Raw genomic sequence first — 23,198 nt, forward strand, 5'->3', positions numbered from 1 at the left:
ATCCTTCAGCTGGGCCACCAGGTAGAGCAGATCATTCACCTGTTCACATCTTATACAGGTGTTGTCTCCGCTACCCTCCATTGCCAGCGCCAGGCTCCGGCACTCTCTGCACCCAGAGGCCTGCACACCCATATGTTTGCGTGGGGCCTTGCTCTGGGTACCCACAGCTTTCCTAAACATAGCCTTCGATCTGGTAGCAACCATAGCTGAGTCCCCAGGAGCGAGTGACCTTACCGTGTACGCCAGTAGAAGCACTGGGCCCGGCCGGTACACACACCAGCTCCGGTTGCTCCCTCTGTGCTCTGTGGGCAGGGACTAGTCCCTGCCCTCCCTGACACCTTTTATCCCCTAGAGGTGGGATAAACCTTATATGCCTCAAAGGAAAGGTTCAGTGGGGGAGAAGGTGGCTGCAAAGCTGGCCCCTGCCACCCAGACATTGGTGTTTCTAATGGCTCCCCCACCCGTTAGCTAAGCACCAGGCAGTCAGCATCCAGAGGAGTGGGAAAACCACCAAGGCCAAGGAATAAAGAGGCCTTTAAGAGGAGAGGGGACCTGCGTAAGCACTAAGGGACACCAAGGAAGGGACCATCTCAGAAAGCCCACAGCTCACAACAAGCCTGTGGGAGAACTTGATCCCCATTTTCTCAATTATGTAAGTGCTGCTGGAAGAAGGGGGTGACAAGCTTGTAATTCAGATATTTGAATCAGGAGATTTCTTTCCCATTTGCCTTTACAGCTCTGCTGTTTGCAGTGGTGTCAGGAAATAAGCCCTTGCATCAGCCTTACCTTACTCCGGCTTATGTTAGGGTGCTTCCAGGGGAAGGGCCAAACATTGGAGGTTCCCCAGCACCGAGACTCAGCAACACTTTGCCATGCTCAGCACTTCCCTACGTTTTTCCCAGCTGGGAGGATGTGCTTCCCAGCGCTGCCCAGCTGCTGGAAAACTGGCAGCGCCCAAGGAGACAGCTCAGTGGGGTATCCAGTCTGGTGCTGGCGAGGGAGGGCAACACAGGACGCACATATGTGCCAGCCAGCTGGGGGAAGCATTTGTCCTCTTTAGGATAACGGACAGGAAGAAGCCAGGGAAGTGCTTCTAAAGTCATCAAAATCTTAGTGGAAGAGCGAGCATGCCAAGGACATACCAGTCCCATCCCACAGCCTCCAAACTCATCCAGGACTCCTTGTTCAAGCTTCAATCTGTCCCCAGTTTCTGCAGCTGCCAGAAAGCCCTTGTGATTATTGCAGCCAAACCCCTGCAGGATCCACCAGGATCCTGGGGTTTAAATTTTCACACTCTGCAAAGGGAAGTTCCATTGACACCCTGGTCCTCTGAACCACTTTGCACCCAGCTGGAAGGGAGAGCTGTGCCTGGGATTAGATTTTTGATTCAAGCTCGACGTTTCATGGTCCCCTGCTGTCCTAAGTGGTTGAGGAAGCACAGCACTGATGATGCTACAGGGAACAGGATGAGACCCAGCTTGTGCCTAGCATTACAGCTTCCTCCCCAGGCTCTGCCCTGCACTATCTGACCTCCTGCACAGGGAGCAGCTTGCATGCTCCACAGGGGGACAGTGTGGCTTCCAAAAGGGACAGCTACACTGCCTGCTGGCATTCAACACTGGAGACAGCACAGTTATTTTATCTTGAGAAAAAAGCAGTTTAAAAGCCATGCGACTTGTCAGTACCTGACCTTGCATCCGTCAGTATAATCTGGGAGACAATACAGCTCAGTGGTCCTTGCTCTACCAAGGGAGCAGCTTGCTGCAGGGGACAGAGGTAGACGGATAAACACCCATGCTACTAGGCTTACCTTTCCCTGCAGCAGAGATTCACTTAGTGGTGGCTTTTACAAAGATCCTTGCACTCTGTAGTTCTGTGGGAGACAGGCAGGGCTGCGGAACCCACCGCAGACACATGATACCCTTAACAGTTCTTCGGAGGCTTCCTTCAAGTCAGTGCAAAATTCCTCCCTTACGTCCAATTGCCTCAGGTTGGATCCTTGCTCCAGATCAACACCTTGGTGGTTTGTACCAGAAACTTAGTCCTTTGGGGATTGCTCCACTCCCATATGTGGACTATGGGAGAGGCTGCCTGAACTGCTTCCATACATCTCCCTCCTGCAGCACAAAACCACCACAGGACGCGAACTGTACCACAGCTCATCTCCAAAGGTGAGGTTAAGAGTGGAAATGACAGAGAACTATAAAATGCAAAGACAGAAAGAAATCATCCACCCTTATCTTTCATTTGTCACCTAATTCTTGCACTGAAGCCAGGAAGTTGAAAACAAAAAAGGAGGTGGTTGTTCATACAGGAGACAAGCAGGCTCCAGGACTCCTCACTATTGGGTGCTGTCCACAGCAAAGGTTTACAGGGGTCCAAGGGGTCCAGGCCATTAAGGGCCACTAACTAAAGGCAAGCTTGGGTCAAAATTGGTTAATAGGTTCAATAGTCACCAGTACGTGTGTTTAGGTGAGATGGGAAGAAAATTACAGTGCAATAGCTTCCCTATCAGCCTCATTTCCTTTACGAAACAAGGTCAAAAATGCCCTGAAGCTGTCAGTGTGGTTTTTTGGAATGCTCCAGCCTTGGAGGGCCATCAAGAGCCAGATTTGCCCTAATGAATGTAAGGAAAATTTCTAAAAGCCCATTCCTTTCACTAGCCTGCACATACCTTCCCTCTTCATCCCCATTGCGAGACACTTCTGATAGCGGCAGTACTGACAGCGGTTGCGTTGGCGCTTGTCTATGAGGCAGTCCTTGTTGTCACGGCAGGTGTAGATCAGGTCCTTCCGGATTGTCCTCTTAAAGAAGCCTTTGCAGCCCTCACAGCTGTACACCCCATAGTGCTTCCCTGGGGAGGCAAGGGGAGGCTATCAGTGGGCAGGCAAGCATCTGCCCTTCTCTCTAGTGTGGAAGAGCTCAAACCAACCCCAAAGGTGTAAAAATGGCTGCAAGGGTATCACCTTAACAGGCCTGACTTGGTTTTAGTGGTTCTTAGCAGGAATAGTGAGCAGTAGCAGTCAAACTATAGGTCTATAAAATAAGAACTATAAAGACTATAAAATGAGATTATACACATAAGGGAGAAGCGCATGGCTTTTAGGTTTGCTTTCTTTTGGTCACAGCACAACTAATCTGCAAAACAGACAGCCTGCTCTTGGGTAAGCCAGACCCAGCTATAAATCCTGCAAAGCCAGTATGGCACCAGAGAGCCTCCACAGTGTTCACTCCTGTGAAGCCTCGCTTCAGAGCATCCGGGGAATTTTCATGCACAAAGCCTTCCCCAAGAAAGAAAACCTCCTACCCGAGGATCTATCCCCACAGATGGCACAGATGTGCTTGGCTAAGGATCCTGGGCTTGTAGATGGATAATTCATGTTCCCGATCCCTGGGAGACCCGGCAAAGGCTTGACGTCCTCTGAGTTGCTGACATTGTTCAGGATGTTGAGCTGCAGAAGCAGAAGCCACAAGACAAGTTAGAGGGTCGAGACTCATATCTCAATGAAACCAACCCCAAATTGAGCTGACCCTTCCCTTTCTGCCCCTGCTGGGATCGTCCCACAAGCTTATCTCCAGCAACTCCATTGGGCTGCCATGGGCAGGCAGACAGACATCCTCTGGTGAATCCACCTGGAGGGGGTTTAAGCAGATGCCTGGTAGCAGATACTGCCTCTCACCCCGCCCTGATGCTGCAACCAAAGCCAGGACTAAGCAGAGCTGGGAAAGTGCAGGCAGCAGTCCTCAGCTGCTCAGTTACAGCCTCCAAGCAACAGTGTTGGTGGGACCCTGCCTGCTTCATTAGAGGATGCTGATCACTGGCTGCTCGCAGCCTCGAGCACTAACAGCTTAGTAAGGAAGCAGCCAGGCAATTTGCTGCAATTAAACCTGCACTGCTGCATGGCTGGGGAAGATGTAATAATGTGTTTGGTGTTTTGTTTTTTTTTTAAAGTGACAAGTGGCTTAGCTTCCCTGCCTCATGATATGCAAATCTGCATAAATGCATGAAAACACAGCCATCTCAGTCACTCCCTGTGACTCAGGTTCCCAAACACTACCACAGGCTGGAGAACAGAGCAGATTTGGTGTTGCCAGATTTTTTTTATTTTTTTTTTATTTTTAAAAAAAAAGGATCAGGATGAGCATCTAAAGTGAGCTGCAGTGAGATGCAGGCGAATGGCCCAGAGCCCCCAGCTGAGATCCCCAGGAGCTGCTCACGGCTCCTGCAAATTAAAGGTTACAAACCGACATCGATTAGAGACCAAAGCCTGATGTTGCCCAGGGCTTCATTTTATTGCTATTTGCTTTCGAGCTGTTGTTGGCAGGGCAGTGAGGATTAAGGGCCATTGAGCACGTCTTGTCAAAAACTGTCTAGGCAGAGCAACGTCTCTCCAAAATCACCATCAAGTCATCTTTCCCACTGCCATGCTTTCAGGGCTGCGGATGGTTTCTTCATCATTGACCTTGTTTTTAACAGCTGCCGCAATTTATCAGCTAAATTTTGTCTTCCCAGCAAGAGGGCAGAAGTAGGGACAGAAAACAAGGCTTTGGATGAAAATCCAGCTACAGCCTTTGTTACAGTCTCCATAATATGTAAGCACTAGACTTCATGAACGTTGTTGCAAGTTCTCTGTTTGCTCCAAGAAACTGCCCGTTTCCCATGAAAAAATATAATAATTTCTACAGGGAATTTCAGCAAAGAACAAGGGCTCACCCCATTGGGAGTTTTGCACCTGTCATTAGAAATACAAAAACCACGCAGCCTGTTTTCATCTCCTCTCAACCCTGTCCCTTCATTCTGAAAGCTTCAACACACTGATGATACTGATAATACACGTTATCCAGCAAAAATTACCACGTTAGGAGCTAGCTTGTTTTGCTGCACTGAAAATAAAAGTCATAGGAAAAAATTACCCAGAGGATCATTCTCCCCAGCAGAGAGCCAGCCCAGGCACTGGGCAGCTGTAAATTCAAAATTGGTCCAAGGAGAAGAGAAATCAACCCCTTTTTCCTCACAAGTGTCCAGCCAGCATTTTCACCCTGGAAGCTTCTTGACAAGATGCTGAGCCAGGAGGAACGTTTTATGGTTTGAAATATTACTCAGAGCTCAGGTACCGCATTTTCTTTCTCTCTGGTTGCACTTTGAGACAATAACAGGGAGAGAGGGTGTATGTGGCGGGAGAAATGGGGCAGTTTTAGCCATCAGTGTCTTCGGAGCTTAACTCCTGCAAGTTAAGTGCAATCATGTATGATATCTGGGACAACTGCTTGAACCCAAATCCATTAGCGGCCTCCCTGCCAAATCCCCAAGGCCCAGCTGTCTCCTTGCATTAGAGGCAACACAAATGAAACCGGTTTCTTGGAGCTGGGAACTTGGCGCAGTGCCTGGATTGGGGAAACCACTTCCCAGAGCATCCCCAGCCCGTAAGCCAACACTGCTACCAGGTCCACCACCGCAAGGCACCCGCCCTGGATGCCACAGGCACAAATATTGTCAGGTCAATGGGGAATAGTCAGGTGGTGTGAGGGGAGGAATGACGGCCAGCATGCCCACTGCAGACAGCCCAGACCCCTGCAGGAGTTGAGGCTGCTGGTGAAAGATAAGCCAAACATGCCAAATCACCCTTATACTCCCTCAGAGCTCTTCAGGCGCCTTCCTACACCATCCTCTCCCAGCCTTGGTGGCAGGCGTTAGGAAGAGCTTCAGACAGACCTCAGCAGCAGGGTCTGGGTCTCAGGGACCATCTTGCTGCTTCTTCAGCAGATGCCATGAGGCTCCTGAGCACTCCCTATCTTGAGGTCCCACTAATAAAACACAAAGTCTTCTTAATAAAAGACAGAATTTCCACTTAGATCGGCACTCCCAGAGTGTTTCACCGCACAATTAAAATCCCACGTTGCCACCTTGGTCCCAGCCATGCCAGACGTGGTACCAGGCTCTTGGGGCAGCATGTTCCTGTCCCTGCCCCACAGAGCCACTCTACTAGGCTCCCAGCCCATCCATGGCTCTGCGGAGGCACCAACCCCAACCCCTGTGTCCCTTCCCTGTCTGGAGGGGAAACCTCAGCAGCTGAGTGAGCTCAGGCAGTAAGGACAGGAGCGCTTGATTTTTCTTCAGGCAAAGTTTATATGCAACGCAGTATGTGGCTGGCATTTAGCAGTAACATTTGTCTCTCTCTAGAAAGTCTGTCTCCTTTCCAAATAATGAAACAAAGCAGGTATCCTTTTATAGGAGAAAGGGGAAAGCTTCACATGCTCTAGCCTTTGGCTATCCCAATTATTTCCATGTACAGTAACTATATACACTGCAATAATATATACATATCCCTGGAGGGGAACTGGATTGCACCCGTGGTGAGAACAGACCTGGGAATTAGCTCTCTCCCCTTACCGTGAAGGGATTTTGAAATACATACAGGTGTCTTCTCTATGTCTGTGCCATGGGGATTTATGCAGAAAGATTCACATGCTGGAAATTGTTCTTTACAGCTGATCTCCATAAGTGGCCAAAACACACCAGATTCTACCAGCCAACCCACCCCCTCAAGTTTTTGAGCTGTACCCCAGTCTCTGAGCACCACCAATGGTAGCAAAGCAAGTGTGCACTTTAACCTACCTGTGGACTGGCATGTGTCACAAAATTCATGCCCGGGGCTGAGGACAGAGCAACGGGGTGTGAGCCAATGGAGGACGCAATGACTCTGTACGGCGAGCCCAGCGTGTTCACTGGAGACCCGATTGCATTCATGGGGGATGGCAATGCCCGGGAGGTGTTTGCAGGGGCCTCGAGGTAGTTGTGGTGCCCGTCCACCGAATTTCCCGTGGAAAGGCTTGACGATGGGCTCACAGACGTGGAGCTGGCATGAACAGGGGAATCTATAGGGAGAAGCATAATGATTAAATACAGCATGAGCGAGGTTCGCCGTACAATCAACTGCCCAGCCTTGGTTGTGTCAGCTTAGATGCTGGCCAAGGCTCAAAGCCAACCAGCATAAGTGCCTTATGCTATAAAGGGAAAGAGCAAAACATTGGTAATGGTACAGGAAATAGAGTTACATACAGCAACAAAACATATTAATATACTTAATATACTTAAAGCTAATACTTAATAATCAAATCTTCCTTCACTGCTTCAGTGTCTCAGCTGACTTGGAAGAAGGTACCGCTGCCTGCCTGCCTCAGGCTGGTTTTCTCTGAAGTGTTCCTCAAAGTCCCATTTCTTTTAACCAAGCTGACCCTAAGAGACACCATACATCTGAAACCATGAAATCCACACTGACCAGGCTGGAAACTGTAAATGTTCCCCATGTCTTACAAGCACCTTTGCTGCCTGCAATGGCTCAGGCATCATGCTCAGCAGGCTCCTCTTTCCTTCCCATGGCTCAGCTCTTCCCCTTTCCACCCACTTACCTCCCCACCATGCTATTTCACACATTCCTCCAGCTCTCAAAACTTGACACGAGCATCTTCAGGAGGGGCTGGAGGAACACAGGAGAGAAACTGTTCATGATACGCTAGCAATGCAGATGACAGGACAAGGCACCCACAAACTACTTTTTCTCACTTAGTATGAGGTAGAGCAGAGACTGCAGCCACACAGACACACCTGGGCAGACAGTCTCACAGCCACAAGGAAAGAGGGTTTCCTCCTTCCACACTAAAGAGCTCCAGTGCACATTGCCAAACTGAGCCTCACAGTAGCCCCATGACATCCTTCTGCCCCTGAATCCCGCTGGAGAAGAGCACAGAAAAGCAATATAACCTCAATCATTGCCACTTTAGGGCAGTCTCCGAGGCTGAACACCTCACCAAAGGCATAGACGCTGTCTTCTATAAGTCCAATCTTAAATATTCAGAGTGTATCTGGGCATGAAATGCCCACTAGTCCTGATGGGTTATGTATCTAGCTATCTAGCTGTATTTTAAGGATTTATATGACCTTTTCTCCCTCCCCTAGAATTTACCAACCCCAGTTAGAATTAGCTGTCGTTAACATTTCAATGAGCAATTGTTTCCTCTGTTGGCTTTTCAACACAGGAGACCATTCCCTGGAGTAGCAAGGCAAAGATGTTGTCTGGGAAGGTCACGCAGTTGGTTTTCCATGGCTGGCACAGAGGATGCTCATTCCCATTGCATTTGCAAGTAAGGCAGTGCTTTGGTGTTTTGTTTGTTTGGTTTTTTCCTCCTTTTAACATTATTGCAAAGTTATTTACGTGACAGTGTTTGTTATTTTACCTGAAGTAACAATCAAATCTGATTCAAAGAGAAGATGCACAATAAAGACGGGAAAAGGTCAGCTTGCTGAATAACATTAAAGACATTTGTCAGAGTCAAGGAGGACTCGATCTGCTGTTATCAACCCACTTCAGACTTAATTCTGCAGAGGGAGGGGGAGAAAAGGTCTTTGTCAATTCTTGCTTTGGCTTTTTGGATCAATTCTCCCAGTGGGAAAGCGATGTGCAGCAAGAGGAAGCCGGCTCAATGACAGTAGTAGAAGCCTCGGAGGCAGCAAGGCGGTCTGGAGGCAGAGCCAGGGCTCCCGCCTGCTGCCAGAGAGTTACCCCACGTCCCCCTGCCACCATCATGGAGACACACAGCCTGTTTTCTGTTAGTAGACAGCAAAATCCCTACCTTGTAATAGTTTCCAAGTGCAAAAGCCTGTCACCCCAGAGACAACTGCCAGGAGAGCCTTTAGCAGTGGGCAGAAGATGTGCTGTTTGCCCGGCCGCCACCTTTCCTGAACACTCAGCTCACAGAGGCACCTCAGTTGTTTCCTGGGACTTAAAAGGAGCATCCTGACTTGCACCATTATTGGTCTCAGAGAAAAATGAATGCATTTTTCATCAGCTGCAAGTAGTCTGGTACCATAGCATGCAGTCCTCCCCAGCATCAACACAACATCATTAAGCACAAACTTAAAGAAATTGGTTTTATGCCTCTTTAAAGAACTAGATAAGCAACACTGCCTTTGAGGATTTTTCAGCTTGGAAAAATCAGCCACTTGAAGGGGAGATTAGGCAGAAATCTATCACATCAGGACAGCTAAGGAGAAGAATGATTCTTCATCCTTTTCCATTAACATAGAAAAGGGCATATTTTGAAAGTATCATGAAGAAGATTTAAACCAACAAGAAAACACTCCCAGGAGAGTTATTTAACTGTTTGCATTTACACCAGACCTTACAGAAACACAGTTTCCACTGTTTCTCCACTAGAAGGGCTCCAAGTTTCATAAGGACCCAGAGCAAGACTTTTACCCAAGGAAACTGCTTGCTATGGCAAGCCCCATGGTGTGCTTGTGTCCATGCCAAGAGGCGACTATTCAAGGGCTATGGCCAGGGGAATCCCCTAGCCCTTCGAGTGGGATTGAAGGTTGAAACCAGGAAGTCTTGAAGGCTTGTGCCTACCTCTCTTACCCAGCAATAAGACACCAAAGAGGAAGCACAAATGCATGAAGGAGTGTTTGTTGGTAGAGATGGACAGATAAATCAGAAAATCTACAGGTGAGCACATGGGTGTATAGCCAGGTTCTGCCAGGGCTTGATGACACAAAACAGAGTTAACAAGCTTATTCCTAAGGTGCCTGGCCACACTGTCCTTCCAGGTCTGGCACAAACGCATTGGTAAAAAAAAAACAACAAAAAACACACACACAAATAAACCCAAAACAACCCACCCAATCAATTTTAACTTTTCTTTTACCAATGAACAGTTGTATACATTTGTTATAAACTGTAATACAAACCCCACTTAAAAAAGCAGAAAAAAGGATGGAAAAAAAACCACCAAAGCAAAGCAATCGTGCAAGGTGGTCCAAACTTGGACTTCCAGTCCTTTCCTGGGATAAGTTTGCTGAGTCAGTCCCCAAGGAAGCAGAAATGTACCCTCCTGCACCTGCAGAAATGCTCCTCTCAGGTTCTCATTTTCAGGCTGGAGTGCTCCAAGAGGGATACAAGATGTGACTGCTACCAGGTTATCAGCTTGTGCGAGGAACAATTTGCACAGCTGGGAGAAGGTGTGCAGGAAGGGCCATGCAAGACATCCTTGACACTGGGGTTACTTATTCCCTGAGCTGACTACCCTCAAAGTTGTTTCAGTACAAAGGAGCCAGGCTGGCTTGGGCAGTGCAGGCAGCAGAGATTGCAAGTTTGATTCATTTTGGTTGAAAACAGTGTCAAGCATCTCCCAACAGAAAGCAACCAGAAAGACCTTGGGCTCGCAGGGATGGCATGGCTTTCCTCAAGGTATTTTCTCGCATCATTTGGGGGATAAACAAAAACATTAGCACGGCAGCAGAGCAGGACCAGCAAGGAGCTGCTCTGTGATGGAGAAGCAGCTCTGGGAGAGAGCTGGGGGTAGACTGGGGAGATGGGACTCAGTCCTGCGTGCCAGCTGCAGTTGGCTGCCTCCGCCTCTCCAGCGGCATTCAGCATAGGTGACATTTACACAGACCAAAGTGGGCCCGGAGTCTGTCCGTCAGGTAATGCGAGGTGACAAGCGATGCCAGGGATTCAGCCAGCTGCGAGGGGGCCCCACATAGCGGAGGGCAGCCCTGCATTGGGAGGCGAGGGCTCTGTGGCTGGCATAGTCCCTGCCTGTGAGCACCAACTGCAGCTCCCAGACTGGCCAGGTCCCCCACCTCTGCTGGGAAAGACTGGCTGAGACCCTGCATCACGCATCAGGGCTTGCAACTGCTTTTAAACACCTACTCCAGATTCAAGACCAGCTTATTTCTGATCCACAAATGGGGTTGTTCACGTCTTTCTCCCCTCTCGTCTCCCCCTCTTTTCTCCCCCCCCAACATTAATGCTTGGACAGGTAGGTTCAGGGAAGCCTGATATATTTATTTCTCTCCCGGAGAAGCAGGGGAAGAGAGAACGGAGGAAACTGCCTTGTGTGGATTCTCTGATGCCTCCACTGCAAACATGCAGTGTCCAGAGAAACCAGCACCTCAATCAACCCTCCATGAGTTCTCTTGTACAGACACACACACACATTAGCCTTCTCTTTGTAGTGAGAAAAGTTTAAAAAGAAGAAACTTGCTTCTGTGTTCTTCGACGTTTCAAACTGCTTGTGCAAATGCATCACATCACTTGCTGCAGAGAGCAGCTGTTGGAAGTGTGCAGAGAGACACAACATCCATCCCGTTGCTTTAACATTCAGAATAAGGATCATATCTAACGTCAGCATAGACAACTCTGTTGACGATAGAAAAAATCATGAGGGAAGACCCTAAGAACCACTCCGTTCTCTGCATTTTAAAAACAGCACCCTTGAGGACATAAACAACAGTCACCCACTAGCCACTGAAGCTAAGCAAGGACACAAAGCTTTGACACTCCACTTCCATCTGTGTTTCACCTTTGCCTTAGCAAAATCTTAGTCCAGGGTGGGAAACTTGCATGAGCAGCCTCACAAAATCAGGAACAGATGACCACCCTCTACCTCACAGTAGATGTGTTGGTGTCCGACAGACACACCTGCAGAGCACAGAGCTCCAGGTCCACCATACCGAAGCTAAACAGCCAAGTCTGGGCTAACACAGCTAAACGGGTCCAGGAGCAATAAAGCCAGCTTGGACACCTCTGTGTTGTCAGCACTTCACAGGTAAAGCTGGGCCAGACACGGAAGCAAAGACAAGCTGCAAAGGTGCACAAGCAACCACAAATGCCTTGACAAAGGCAGTGGGAAAAGAAGTGTCCAGCCTGCAACCGCTAAAGCTGTCTTGATTTTCACCCAAATAATGGCAGGAAACACCAGCCTCAGCAATTCTGTTTGAGCAGAAAGCGGAATTAGAATGCACAGAGACCAGAAACATCTAAGTCCTGCATGCACTGTCTATTTAACCAACAGGGGTAGCAAGTTTGTTTTGGTTAATGCCTTTCAGTTCTAACACCTAGCAAAGCCTTGAGAGGAAAGGCATCAGTGTTAAACACTGGGGTCTTTTCATCTAAGGCCTAAAACCATCCTGCCTCCTGAGACCTACACATCCCTGACAAGCCTGGAGATGATGATACTGTCAACCTTCACAGTTTTGTTTCTAATATCAGAGAGAATCAAAAGCTGGAACAATACCGTCAAATAATGAAAAACATGCTTGTGCTTCTCAGGCCGCAGATATACACAGAAAGGGTTCATTTCATTGGCATGAAAATTGCCCTGCCTGACACACAACTAGCAAAACTTTGCAGATACTTCATCCTCCACAGATCAGAGAGCACCAAGAAGTGGGAAGAGACACGTGGAGAAGGGCTGATTTCAGCAGAGGAGCACGGGCGTGCGTGGGAAGTACAGCTTGGCAGGCAGCTCGTCCTTGGGGATGACCTTCAAGGGGAAATACCTGTGAGAAACACTCCCGAAACTGGATGCAGTTATGTGGCAGGGAACCCATGTTAATTGGAATCAAACAAAGTTTTGCTGCTATGACTGCAGAAGTGGTTTTTATTTAATAAATAGAAGCTAAACTGGAAAACCATTCCCCCTCTGGTGGTATTTTTAACTGTCCAAGCAGATTTCCACAGGCAGTACAGATTGCCACGCTAATATCCTACAGAAAGGTTATTGGTTTTGCCTTGCTTTTAAGGTCCAGTAACCTTTGTGCTTCCATCTTTCTGCTCAACTCTGAGTCAATAAATAATGCAGCCTTCCCCTGACAGCTAACATCACAGACGAGCAAAAAATTTTGGAGGTGTGCTGGCACATACATGAGCAGGGGCTTTTGCGACAGGGATCTGCACAGGACAGGAGACCAACAAGCAGGAGAAAGTTTCCCTCAGCTCTTCGGGTGGTGGGAAGAGCTTCTCCCTGTTCTCTCAGGTAATGCTCCTCTGCTGCCCTTGCAAACAGGGGCCACCCAAAACCTGGCCCACAAGCAGCAGTGGGCTGGAAGCATATGAGACATTCACCTGCCCTGGTGCAGGCTCAGCATCAGATGCTATTTTGAGGTCTTGGTCTGGTTTGACTGAAATTGGACAGTGGGTCAATAGCTTAATAAGTCTAAAGGACATTTGGAAAAGGTACACCTGCAGTGTAACTGCATATTCTTCTCCCCAGGAAGCCAAGCTAAGGAGGAGGGAAGAAAGGAGCAAAATCCACAGAAGCTACATAGGCTTTGCCATGACCTTGACAGGAACTATGCATTATAGAGTAACTCTATGACTATGGTGATCTTGCCAACAAAAGACTCCTTTAGCAACTATCTGTCAGGTAATTAAAATAAGGACTGCAAGCTAAAGCTTCTCACCCCAATGCATCATATCCCCCCTGGCGACCACAGTAACACACAAGAGTTGGATGAACTTTCTCATCTCCAAAGAAATAAAAGTTGCTGAATTGGGGTCCTGAAGGGCCCTTCATGATTGTCTGACCAGATTTTTCTCCTGGCCAGTTGATCTCCAGCACAGCATCCACCAGGAAAAAAACCCATGTACAAATTCCTACAGTGGTCTTTAAACTCCTGGAGAGGCTATAGGTCCCCATCAGAAAGGATCTAACTGGCTGCAGGGTCTGTGGCTGCCCCAGGCAACTGAAGGCAAGTGTCTCCTGCTTTAAAAAAAAAATATATTAAAAAAACATCCACATTTCCCTAGCTGCAGCAGTTGCCCAATCACTGGATTTTCTCATATTTCTGCTGGGTCAGAGAGCCATCTTCTATCTTCATATATGCAGTTATAGTTACGGACATGGCAAACTATGACACCCAGAGAAAGAGCATCCTGCAAGTCACAAAACCTGGGACCATCACAGATTAAAACGGTGCCAGGCAGCAAACCCACTTCAGGCACAACCTGGGTTTTCCTCTCCCTATCCCCCAAACGACCTGGCCTAACCCCGCTTTGCTTGGGAGAGCTGACAAGATTGCAGCCGGAGGTGGTGTGGCCACAGGCCAAGTTACATGAGTACTAATAAAAGAGACTTTGTGGAGGAGCCAAGCTAGTTCTTGTCCCCAACCAACTGTGCCAGAGAGTGCTCAGAGAGAGAGGACAGCCAGCACAGCATCTTTCCTTGCCCTGGGAGCTGAGCTCTGGATAAAATGCATCCTTCTGGAGAATAAAACCACATTTCGAAACCCTTTCCTTGCTCCTATAGCCCAGGCTGTGAAGGCGAATCCATCTGCTTAAGTGCACATCTCCTGCTTTAGATGTGTAAGGGTGACCTATCTGAACACTTTCCTGCTACTCTACAAACTCATCAAGAACACTTCAGAGTCTGTCCTTTTCTTATTGCAAATGATGTGCTTATTACCAATTTGTGTATGTACATTCTCAGACAAATTCCATGATGTTGTTCAGAAATTTCAGTGAGTTACACACCATCAAAAATGTGTACCTTATTTCTAACCTGAATGCAGATAAAATTAAATTAAAGCATATGCAACAGTTACTTGAATGCAAAAAAGAAGAAAGCAAATACATGCGCTTTTTCTTTTTTTTTGCTGTTATGCTCAAAATGAAGCCCAGAACTTCAGAGCTAAAGGAAATCTGAATACAGTAAGAGCTAGACATGCTGAACAGGAACAGCCACATCACCTTAACTCTGCCCTCCAGCAACACAGTGCAAGAATAATGAATGCAACAAGCTGACAGTCTAGCGTGGACACCGCCCTTTTCCACCATCCTGATGTCCCCCTTCATGGTGACAGCACAGGCAGGACAGGGAACAGTTTCATAGCTATTTTTAAAGGAGGGGGAGTAGCAAATAATGAACATATTGCGGGCCTGCCAGAGATGCAGGTTGCCCGCATGGGCTTTGTAGTGAGGATCCCAAGGCAGAGGGAATTTGCCACACCACACCACCATTGATGGTTGCTGTGATTCCCCCTGCCTCATCCCTCTGAAAGCTCGAGTGTCCTCTCACACAGCCCACGGGCCCTAAAGTTGTCTGGCCAGAGCAGCAATTGCCTTCTCAAACAGGCAGAAATCCCTCTCTGCAGACCCAACAACCCAGGGAGAGGCACACCACCTGCAAACCCCCAGTCCCCTCAAGCTGTCTTGGGAGCATGGAAGCCCTCCAACTTTGAGGGTAGTGTAGATGTGAGCGGTGACCTGCAGTTCTACAGTGCCCAGGCAGCATAGGACAGGCCAGAGCAACTGTTCTAAAGCAGCCAAAACAAAACTTGGCCAATGCTTTTGCATCTCTGTCGGCGGTTCACCTGCAGAAAGCTCCTGCTTTTCTAAATCAAGTTAGAAGCAGGTTAAAACACCAGTTAAATATACTTCTAAGTGAAAGTTAGTCCCAGCGTATTGAATGGCTGGTGGGCTGGAGAACAGTGCCTTTGCCTTTACTGGTGGAGCAGAAATACTTCTGCTCCTACTACCAGTTTCCTCTCCTAAAAATCTCCCAAAGGCTCTGCTGAGTGCTGTAACCCCTGCCTCTACAAGGCTCTGTGCCTGGTTCTTATGAAGATCAGTTTGAATGTCACTTTTCTTTCACTTCCTTGTAAATTTGTAATACTCAACAAATTAAACACAAATAACACTTCCATTGTTTCACTCTTATTGCAGCAATAGGAGAGAGTTTGGCCGGTTCCTGAAAAACACCAGTGAGCAATAGATTCTTCCAACAAGTTGTCTCTTTTCTGCAGAAACTGCCTAAAAAAAGGTATTTTGGAAAGTCAAGCGCTTGTGAAACTTGGGGATGACTTGATGCAATACCAGTGACTGTTCTGGAGTTGGAGAATTACCAGAGGTGAGCATCTGGTGCAAGAGGGAGGAAAAAATATACACATAGCGGGAACATCCCATGTGCAATCCAATGTCTGCACAAACCTCTTCTCTAGCAGAGAAATAACAGATTGATGTATACAACAGCCTGGGGGCCTCCAGAGAGTGTCCTGGAGGCATTTACCCACCCTGAAGGGGTGGGACCAACTTGAGTAGTTTTCCAGAGATACTAAGACTTTGCACATCCACAAGTGACAATACACTGTATCTTCCCTGGAGCAGCATCAATATTTTGCCAGCAGCCAACATGTGGGTGCTCCCAGCCCCTTGCAGCCAAGCACTCCAACCTGCCCACTCCCTGCCTCAAATGGGGAGCACCCTAGAGCTCCTCAGCCCGTTCCCCTCACACATCCCCCGTGTTAGGACAAGAAGACTAAACTTCAGATAAAAATAATGAGCGAGCCCCAGTAATTGCAAAGCCCATTTCCCCAAGAGCAGTTCTGGTTTCTGCAAGTGGGTCTTGTTCACTTGTGCGTGCAGGGGTACTGCAGCTCACAGCCACGCAGACGCAGCCCTTCGCAGACCGTTGTCTCACTGTGCAGCCTCATTTGGCTAATCTGACACAGCTTCACACGATTATAGTAGTATCTGTGTCACAAGGGCAGGAGACAGCCACTGGGCAAGGAAAGAGCCTTCTTCAGATGTACTTGGGAGCTGTTTTATGTTTTAAAAGTAATTTTTTCCTCCAACAACTTAATAAAAATGCAATTGGAAAGATACTTGGTTTGATCCTGTTCTTTCAATGAATAGATTCAGTCCATCATACGCAAACACATACATGCACCTCAAATGCCATATACTAAACTTCAGAGCAGAGCCATGGTTTGACTCAAGCCTGTATAATTTCAGGCAGCTTGGTTTAGCTGTGCTGAAGTTCACAGCACATATAATCACAGGACAGCTTCAATCATAAGCACACAGGCATCATAGGTTACAGCCACACACAAGCTAGGTTAAACATGTTTTTAAATTCCCTGTACTTCCCCACCCCCTTTTTCCCCCCCATACTCCTACTGTGGGATCAGTTCCTCCACCTAACCCAGAAGGCACAGATTGCAAACGCAAGTGAAATACTTACTGCCAAAGCCCGCAGGAAACTTAATGAAGTGAGGATAATTCCCATACATGTTTAATCTTCAGTTCATCTCTTGCCTTTCTAAACGCAACTGCCTCCTCTAACTTCAAAGCTGCCTGGAGCGTGGCACAGCCTGCTGGGGTCGGGACATGGCTCTGAAGGAGCAGGGGCTCTCAGAGGGTGCCGGGGCAGCTGTCTCCTCCCGTGGCCTCATCCTCGCTTCATGCCGGCAGCAGCTGCTCGAAGGGATAAGACATGCTCTTGTTCGCCACCGCTCAGGGCTGGCTCCCGTGCTCAGCTGTCTTGGCTCCCTGCGAATTCACGGCGGACTGTCCGGGTAGCATAATCGCCCAGATAAGACACCGATCAATGCATGACGGCTCTGGTATAGATCAGAAATCGGGCGGAAGGAGGGGTGGGGGGGTTAGGTTGTTTAGGGGAGGAGCATCGTGGGGACGAAGGGGGGTGCTTTGCTTTTCCACCAGTGAAGGCTCGATGCAGTTTATTAGTTATACTAGCCCCAGCCATGTGGAGGTGTTTTCCGGACACGCAAAGAGCCAACCCTCGCCCAGAGGAGCTGCTGCCCTGAGGATGGACTGGCTGACAGACAGGGCAGGAGCAGATGTGCAACCCTCCCAGAGCTTTGAGGCAAGGGCTGTGCAGGGCAGGGAGGTCCATGCTCCTGTCCCACATCAAGCCTTGCCTCGGCTGTGCTCCTGGCGTCAAGTTGTTGCCCCTGCTGTGCCAGACTACACTCACCCCTAGGAAACACAGCCAGGGCTGCAGAGGACCAGGACCTTTCTGGGGCTAGTGGAGCTGGAATCTCAACTCCCTTCCCCAACCTCACCCAAAGGGGTTCAAAAAACACCCAAACCACCCAAAAAAAGCATCATTAGGCAGTTGCTAAATCTGCGTGGGATGAGAAGAGGTGGGGACATGGAACAGAGCCCAGGGGGCTCAATCAGTGCCACATACAGTCAGTAAAGCATTCACAGCCACAGCAGCAGAATGCAGTAGGCTTCACAGACAGTCCCATACACACATCCACAACTTTGAGTTAACGTCCACCCATCCTGACAATAAAGTACTGCAGGAAATAGGTAGAAATAAGCAGAAACAAGTTCTGCTTTAAAGAGTTGCCAGATCGAGACAAAACCACATGTAGTCTCCAGCGCTGCCTTCTCTGGTGACTGGTACTCAGGAGGGGGAGCAGTCCCAGTTGCCTGCCCAGCAAGCCCCCTACCCAACTGCTGCACTTTTGGGGAAGAGACAGGGATGCAGGCAATAGCACAGCCCACTGTTTCTGTTTTCTGATCTTGGTGACCTGGGATGAAGTCACCTCAAAGGAATGGAGGAGGGAGGAATTTTGCCAGAGGTTGTAAAGTGAGCAGAGACCAAGGTCTGCATTGACTCAGGGCTACGTTAGAGGAGGAGGTTGCAGCACTGCCATTGGCACTAGCCACATGGCAGAGAAAGGGGGCACAGGGCTCCTGTCTTCAGGAGGCTCACACAAGGGGCTCTGCCTTCCCAGAGAGGCCACAAACCACCCCTGCATATAGGATGGGGAGCATGCCATGCAAGCAGTGAGACAACAAAGAGGGAAGATCAGCAGATTAGGATGTTTGGCATCCTTCAAGAGCCTGCTGGTTCTCAGTCCCCTCCAGATCACCTGAGGGCCTGTGCTGCCCTTTGGCACTAAGCGTGCTCCAAGGGGAAGGCACTGCAATATGCCAGCACAGAGCTGCTCACAGCATCCAGCCACAGCTCAGGCAGATGCTGACTGAGGCGCTGCCAGCCCCGAGGTATTGCGTGTGCAGGAGAAGGAAAGGTTACCCTTGGTAGCTCTGTTCCTTGCTTTGCTTTCAGACATTGCCGTACCCAGTTCTCTCTAGCCAGAGAGTTTAAGCAACAGAAGGTTGGGGTTTTTGTTTTGGTGTGTGTCCCCCCTCACATTAATGATTTTTAATTTATTTTTAAAGGTGATTTGGCTTCCTCCCATTTCTGCTCTGAATCTGTTTGCAAGCACCTGATAATGTGCAATATCAAGAGGACACCATGGCATGGACGCACAGCTCCTTATAGGCAGCAGGTACATCAGAGCAACTCCAGGACTTAAGAGTTTAACTGGGCACAGGAGCCTAAAAACTGGGAGCACACCTCCACTTAGCAGAATGATCAGATAATCAGACTGGCATCAGGAACAAGGAGGTTTGCATGCAATAGTATCAGGGTTCTGCATAGCCCATTATCTGTAGCCCAGGTATACATGCACTGTTTTTTCCTCACAGTTTAAAAAAAAAAAACAAAGATGAAAAAAAAAAGAAAGAAAAAGAAAAGAGATCAGTATTCAGAGTAGGTTCTACTGAGGCAAAAAACAAGTAACTGCAGTCTTGCGGGGGGAATACAAACAGAAGAGATCGCTCTCGTATTTTCTATCTGGCCAACTTTCACATCTCATTTGTTTTATTGCACAAACATAAACGGCACTGCAGAACTGTTTCAGAGGAGGAGATGCAGCCAAGCAGCATGTTTACATGCCCCACTCACAGCACACAAGTTTTGAGCTCTGGGGAAGGGAGACCAGAGGGTTTGATAACCAGCACAAGAGCATAACACAGTAGCATCTGGGTGGTGTTATGTCCTGTCCCTCTCCCTGTTCAGCTGAGCTTGTGTCCTCTCCTGATGCCATCCCAACATACAATGAGGACATCCCCAGTGAACATCCTCAGGAAGGGCCAGCCATCCTACAAGTGTCCACAGCTACGTACAAGTGCAGGAGCCATAGGCACAGCTCCTGTTCCAGTGGGTGCTGCCCCACGCTCACCTATGGATCCCAAACTCCTCTCCATCCTGCACTAATGCAAGTGGCATCAGGTCACTGGCAACCACAGGGATTTCTAACCTGTAAACAAAGTTTGCTGTTTCAGGATAATGCTGGCTTTGTCTCACATGCTGTCCTTTCAGAGCCACAATGGGGATCCTTGTTAGGGGCAGGAGGCAAGAGCCAGACGTGGGGCAGTGATGCACCAAGGCCCTCCAAGCAGAGACCCAAACCGCTGCAGAAGAGCCGGCTGCAAGGTGGCTTGTTTCAATCACTGTATAGAAAATTGGATTTCTCAGCAGGGCAAGGTTTTTTTTTCCTCTGTGACAAGACCGAAAGAAACACTTTTCAATCAAAAACCCTAAACAATCTTCTTCCAAAAGAAGTAATTTTCACACACACACCCTCAATAAGAACCAAGACTTCCACAGAAGAGAGAGACTTTGTACAGCCTCAGGCACAGCCTGCCAGAGGGATGTTTCTCTGATCCTATGTCAGGGAAAGATCTGGCACGATGGGAAGCCTGCCTGTCCAGCACCCACCCAGAGACCTTTCCCATCATCTGTTCATCACCCTGCAGAGACACACCGGGGCCATCTACCCCCAGTCCCCACCAGCACTCAGAATTGAGCCACTGTTTCAAGAGACAAATCCACTCTTGCATAGTAGTTTTGCTTCCACCTGCTTGACTTGCACCTTGCTACCATCTCAGCCTGGCTTGTCCCTTGTCCTCAGGCTGGATGAGAGGGCTGTGCCCCCACCAAGCAGCCATGGGGCAGAGCAGGAACAGAGGCAGCTGCATGGGCAGTTCAGCCCCAGCAGCACTGGGACAGGGAGGTGTGAGCAACGAAGCAGCTTTGTGTTTTAAGCACCAACCGTGCTGAGATTTAGTAGTAGCATTAATTCTTACCAACCACACGGGATCTCAGCAGCTTTAATTCCATGCTAATGAAGTTTTAGTGGGGAATTATTTTTATTGATCTGCCCAGAGCAAAGAGCCTGATTTTAGTCCAGCTTTGCCAGCACCCCCTTTCCCATCCCTCTTTTCTTTCTTCCAGATTAGAAGAAAGGGGAGAGGAAAGAAGACAAAACAGCTCTGAGCTCCTTAAAAAGGTTGGCAGTCCCAAGCAGTAAGTGGATTACTTTATTGATTTTTTGCAGATCTGGGTTAGTGAGTACTTAGTGCCACAGAACGCATGCACACACTGAGCAACTCCAAGGAAAACCCTCCAGGCCTCTTCATCAGGCAAAGCAAGCATCAGGCAATTCATTTAGGGGACCACCATGGGTTTTGGAGTACAGAGAGGCTCCAGCCCCTGTAGCCAGATCAGTCCACGACAGACTCCAGAAACCAGCTCGGTCTCTCTTAAGAGGTACTGTAGGACCATATAGAAGCAGCCCCTCAATTTCTACTAGAAATAGCACAAGTCACTGCTTCAAATTATTGAATGCTTTTTATTTCTCTTCCTTGTTATGTAAAAGGAGAAGACACTGTGGTTGCCACTGTTATTTTAGGAAGGAAAACCATTGCCTTGGGATGCTGAATGCTTTCCAGCAGCCACATCCTGGAGGGCATCAATCACAGTGGGATTCCCAGCAAATCAGTGCTGATTGAAGCCAGCTGAGTTATTAACATTGTGTTTGGGTCCCCAATTCTCTTGCCTCCCCATTAGCTTTCCAAGGCCAACATACTGTAGCTAGTATTTCAGCAGTGTGTTGGAAGAGTATCTCTAAGACCTCCCAGCACTACTCCATCAAGGCTTTAGAGATGCTGATCTCCGGAGCCAGATCCTAAACTTGTGAAGGCCTAAACTGCAATAATCTTATCCCACTCTGCCCCAGAACCATGAAATCTAGATATTAAGTATGCTCCCTATTACTTGCAAGTTGGATTGAACCAGGAAAACTCCAAACACAACCAAGAATCCCATCAGTCCCCCATCCCATCTCTGTTTGAAGGCAGAGGAATCCTGTGGTTGTGCATGTGGCAACAGCATATGCAAATAAAAAGGTAGCAGACCTCATAAACCTGCAGCTACACGTGCACCTCCTGACACACTACTTCAGAGCTACAGAGTCCCAGAAAAAACCCACTGTGCATGGGGTGCTGGTGTTAGAGCTAGGACTCCCTTCATATGGGTAGTGAGGTGCAGCAGGGGCTACCAGGCTGAGTGCCCCAGGAGCCTAAATGCCCATTCCCCTCCCTGCTTGCCTTGGAGGGAGGATACATGGACACCAGGTGACATGCTCAGGGCCAAACAGGAAATCAGTGGCAGAACAGGGACTTGAAACTGTTTTCTCAAGGCTAATCAGACTGAACCAACCTCATCTATCTGCTGTACCAGTTGGCACTGGCCTGTACCATGCAAAAGCCACAAAAAGCAATGTGTCCCCTTGGGGGAGACGGAGAGGAAGGGACTTACTGCATCATCCCTTCCCCACTCAGCCTTGCCCTTTCTCACCGCTGTGTCTTGTAAAGCAATAACCACAGACACCAAGCTAATAAAATTAGCCCCAGAGCCCTACCGGGCTAATGCAATTACCAGCAGCAGCATAGTCAAACAGCAGCACCACAAACACACCTGCAGTAACACAGCCTGCCCCCTCCTTCTCCCCAGGCCTTCCCCATGTCTCTGAGCCCCACGACTCTCACCCACCATGAGTACCCTCCCCAGGGTCTGGAGGGCATGGGCCACCATCCCCAGTGCCAGGCAGCTCCAGGGAGGGCACTGCCTACCTTGCAGAAAGCACCGTCCCATGCAGCCAACAGCAGGCTCTGAGGGCAGATAATTCCCAGTCTGTTTAAACCTTGGGAGACCTTCAATTACCAGCACTGTAATGAGGCCCTCAACACTAATCAGCAGTGTCACTGAATCCGCTTACGCCTGCCTAAGCACCTCCAGCAGCTTTGCTCATTGCGGGGCCCAGCTGCCCACTGCTCCCAGAGCATTACCTCCTTAGGCAGACACCAGTGGTGGCACAAGCACATTTTGACACAGATGCAGGTGAGATGCTCCAGGGCACCAGTGCCAGATGACAAGGTGACAGAGACACCTGAGCAAGCCATCTTCCCAGCCCAGAGGGCACCTGGGACCAAGCCTGTACTGGAATGGGCAAATATTGCAAAATTACTAGAGGAGATATTTTAGTGTTAATGCTCCTTATTTGAGATGCAAAGGGAGGTTTACATCTGTCCATCTCTGAATACGAAGTATCATCTATACCATCAAGCCAAGCTCATTCTCTGGGATCTCTAAGAGACTTCTCAGCCCCTAACTGCGGATGGCAGGTGACCCCATCTTGCTCCGCTCCTCTGGGCTGGCACTCATTCACAGGGCAACAGGCAGCTCCCTCCCCACATCCGTTCTGACTCACGCTTTCTGCCCCAACAATGCACTTTTTAATATCATGCGAGGAGAAAAAACAACAGGTCCACTATAATGCCAAGATATCCTGAGGCAGAAAATCCATTCGGAGCCCAGCTAGAGAGAGTCAAGTCAATTAGACACTTTCTGGGGCGTCAAGCTGCCAACAATCCCAGCCTTTGTAACAGCAAAGAATCACTGCCTATGTGCTTCCC

The 23,198-nt window shown here is 48.7% G+C and overlaps 1 protein-coding gene across 2 annotated transcripts in view; it reads right to left on the minus strand.

The window, feature by feature from the left end:
- Nucleotides 1–23,198, minus strand: part of RXRG (retinoid X receptor gamma) — a 43,186-nt gene that overhangs the window by 9,208 nt on the left and 10,780 nt on the right. The window contains exons 1-4 of one of the 2 annotated variants that reach the window (XM_074151727.1): nucleotides 16,801–16,849; nucleotides 6,617–6,876; nucleotides 3,308–3,452; nucleotides 2,675–2,854 (exon numbers count right to left, since the gene is read on the minus strand). In XM_074151727.1, coding sequence (XP_074007828.1) covers nucleotides 2,675–2,854; nucleotides 3,308–3,452; nucleotides 6,617–6,876; nucleotides 16,801–16,849 — 634 coding nt within the window. Of the gene's footprint in view, nucleotides 1–2,674; nucleotides 2,855–3,307; nucleotides 3,453–6,616; nucleotides 6,877–16,800; nucleotides 16,850–23,198 lie in introns of those variants that run through there. The other variant, XM_074151725.1, reaches the window with a different exon arrangement.

Source organism: Numenius arquata, chromosome 8, assembly GCF_964106895.1.
Source record: "Numenius arquata chromosome 8, bNumArq3.hap1.1, whole genome shotgun sequence".
Taxonomy (NCBI): domain Eukaryota; kingdom Metazoa; phylum Chordata; class Aves; order Charadriiformes; family Scolopacidae; genus Numenius; species Numenius arquata.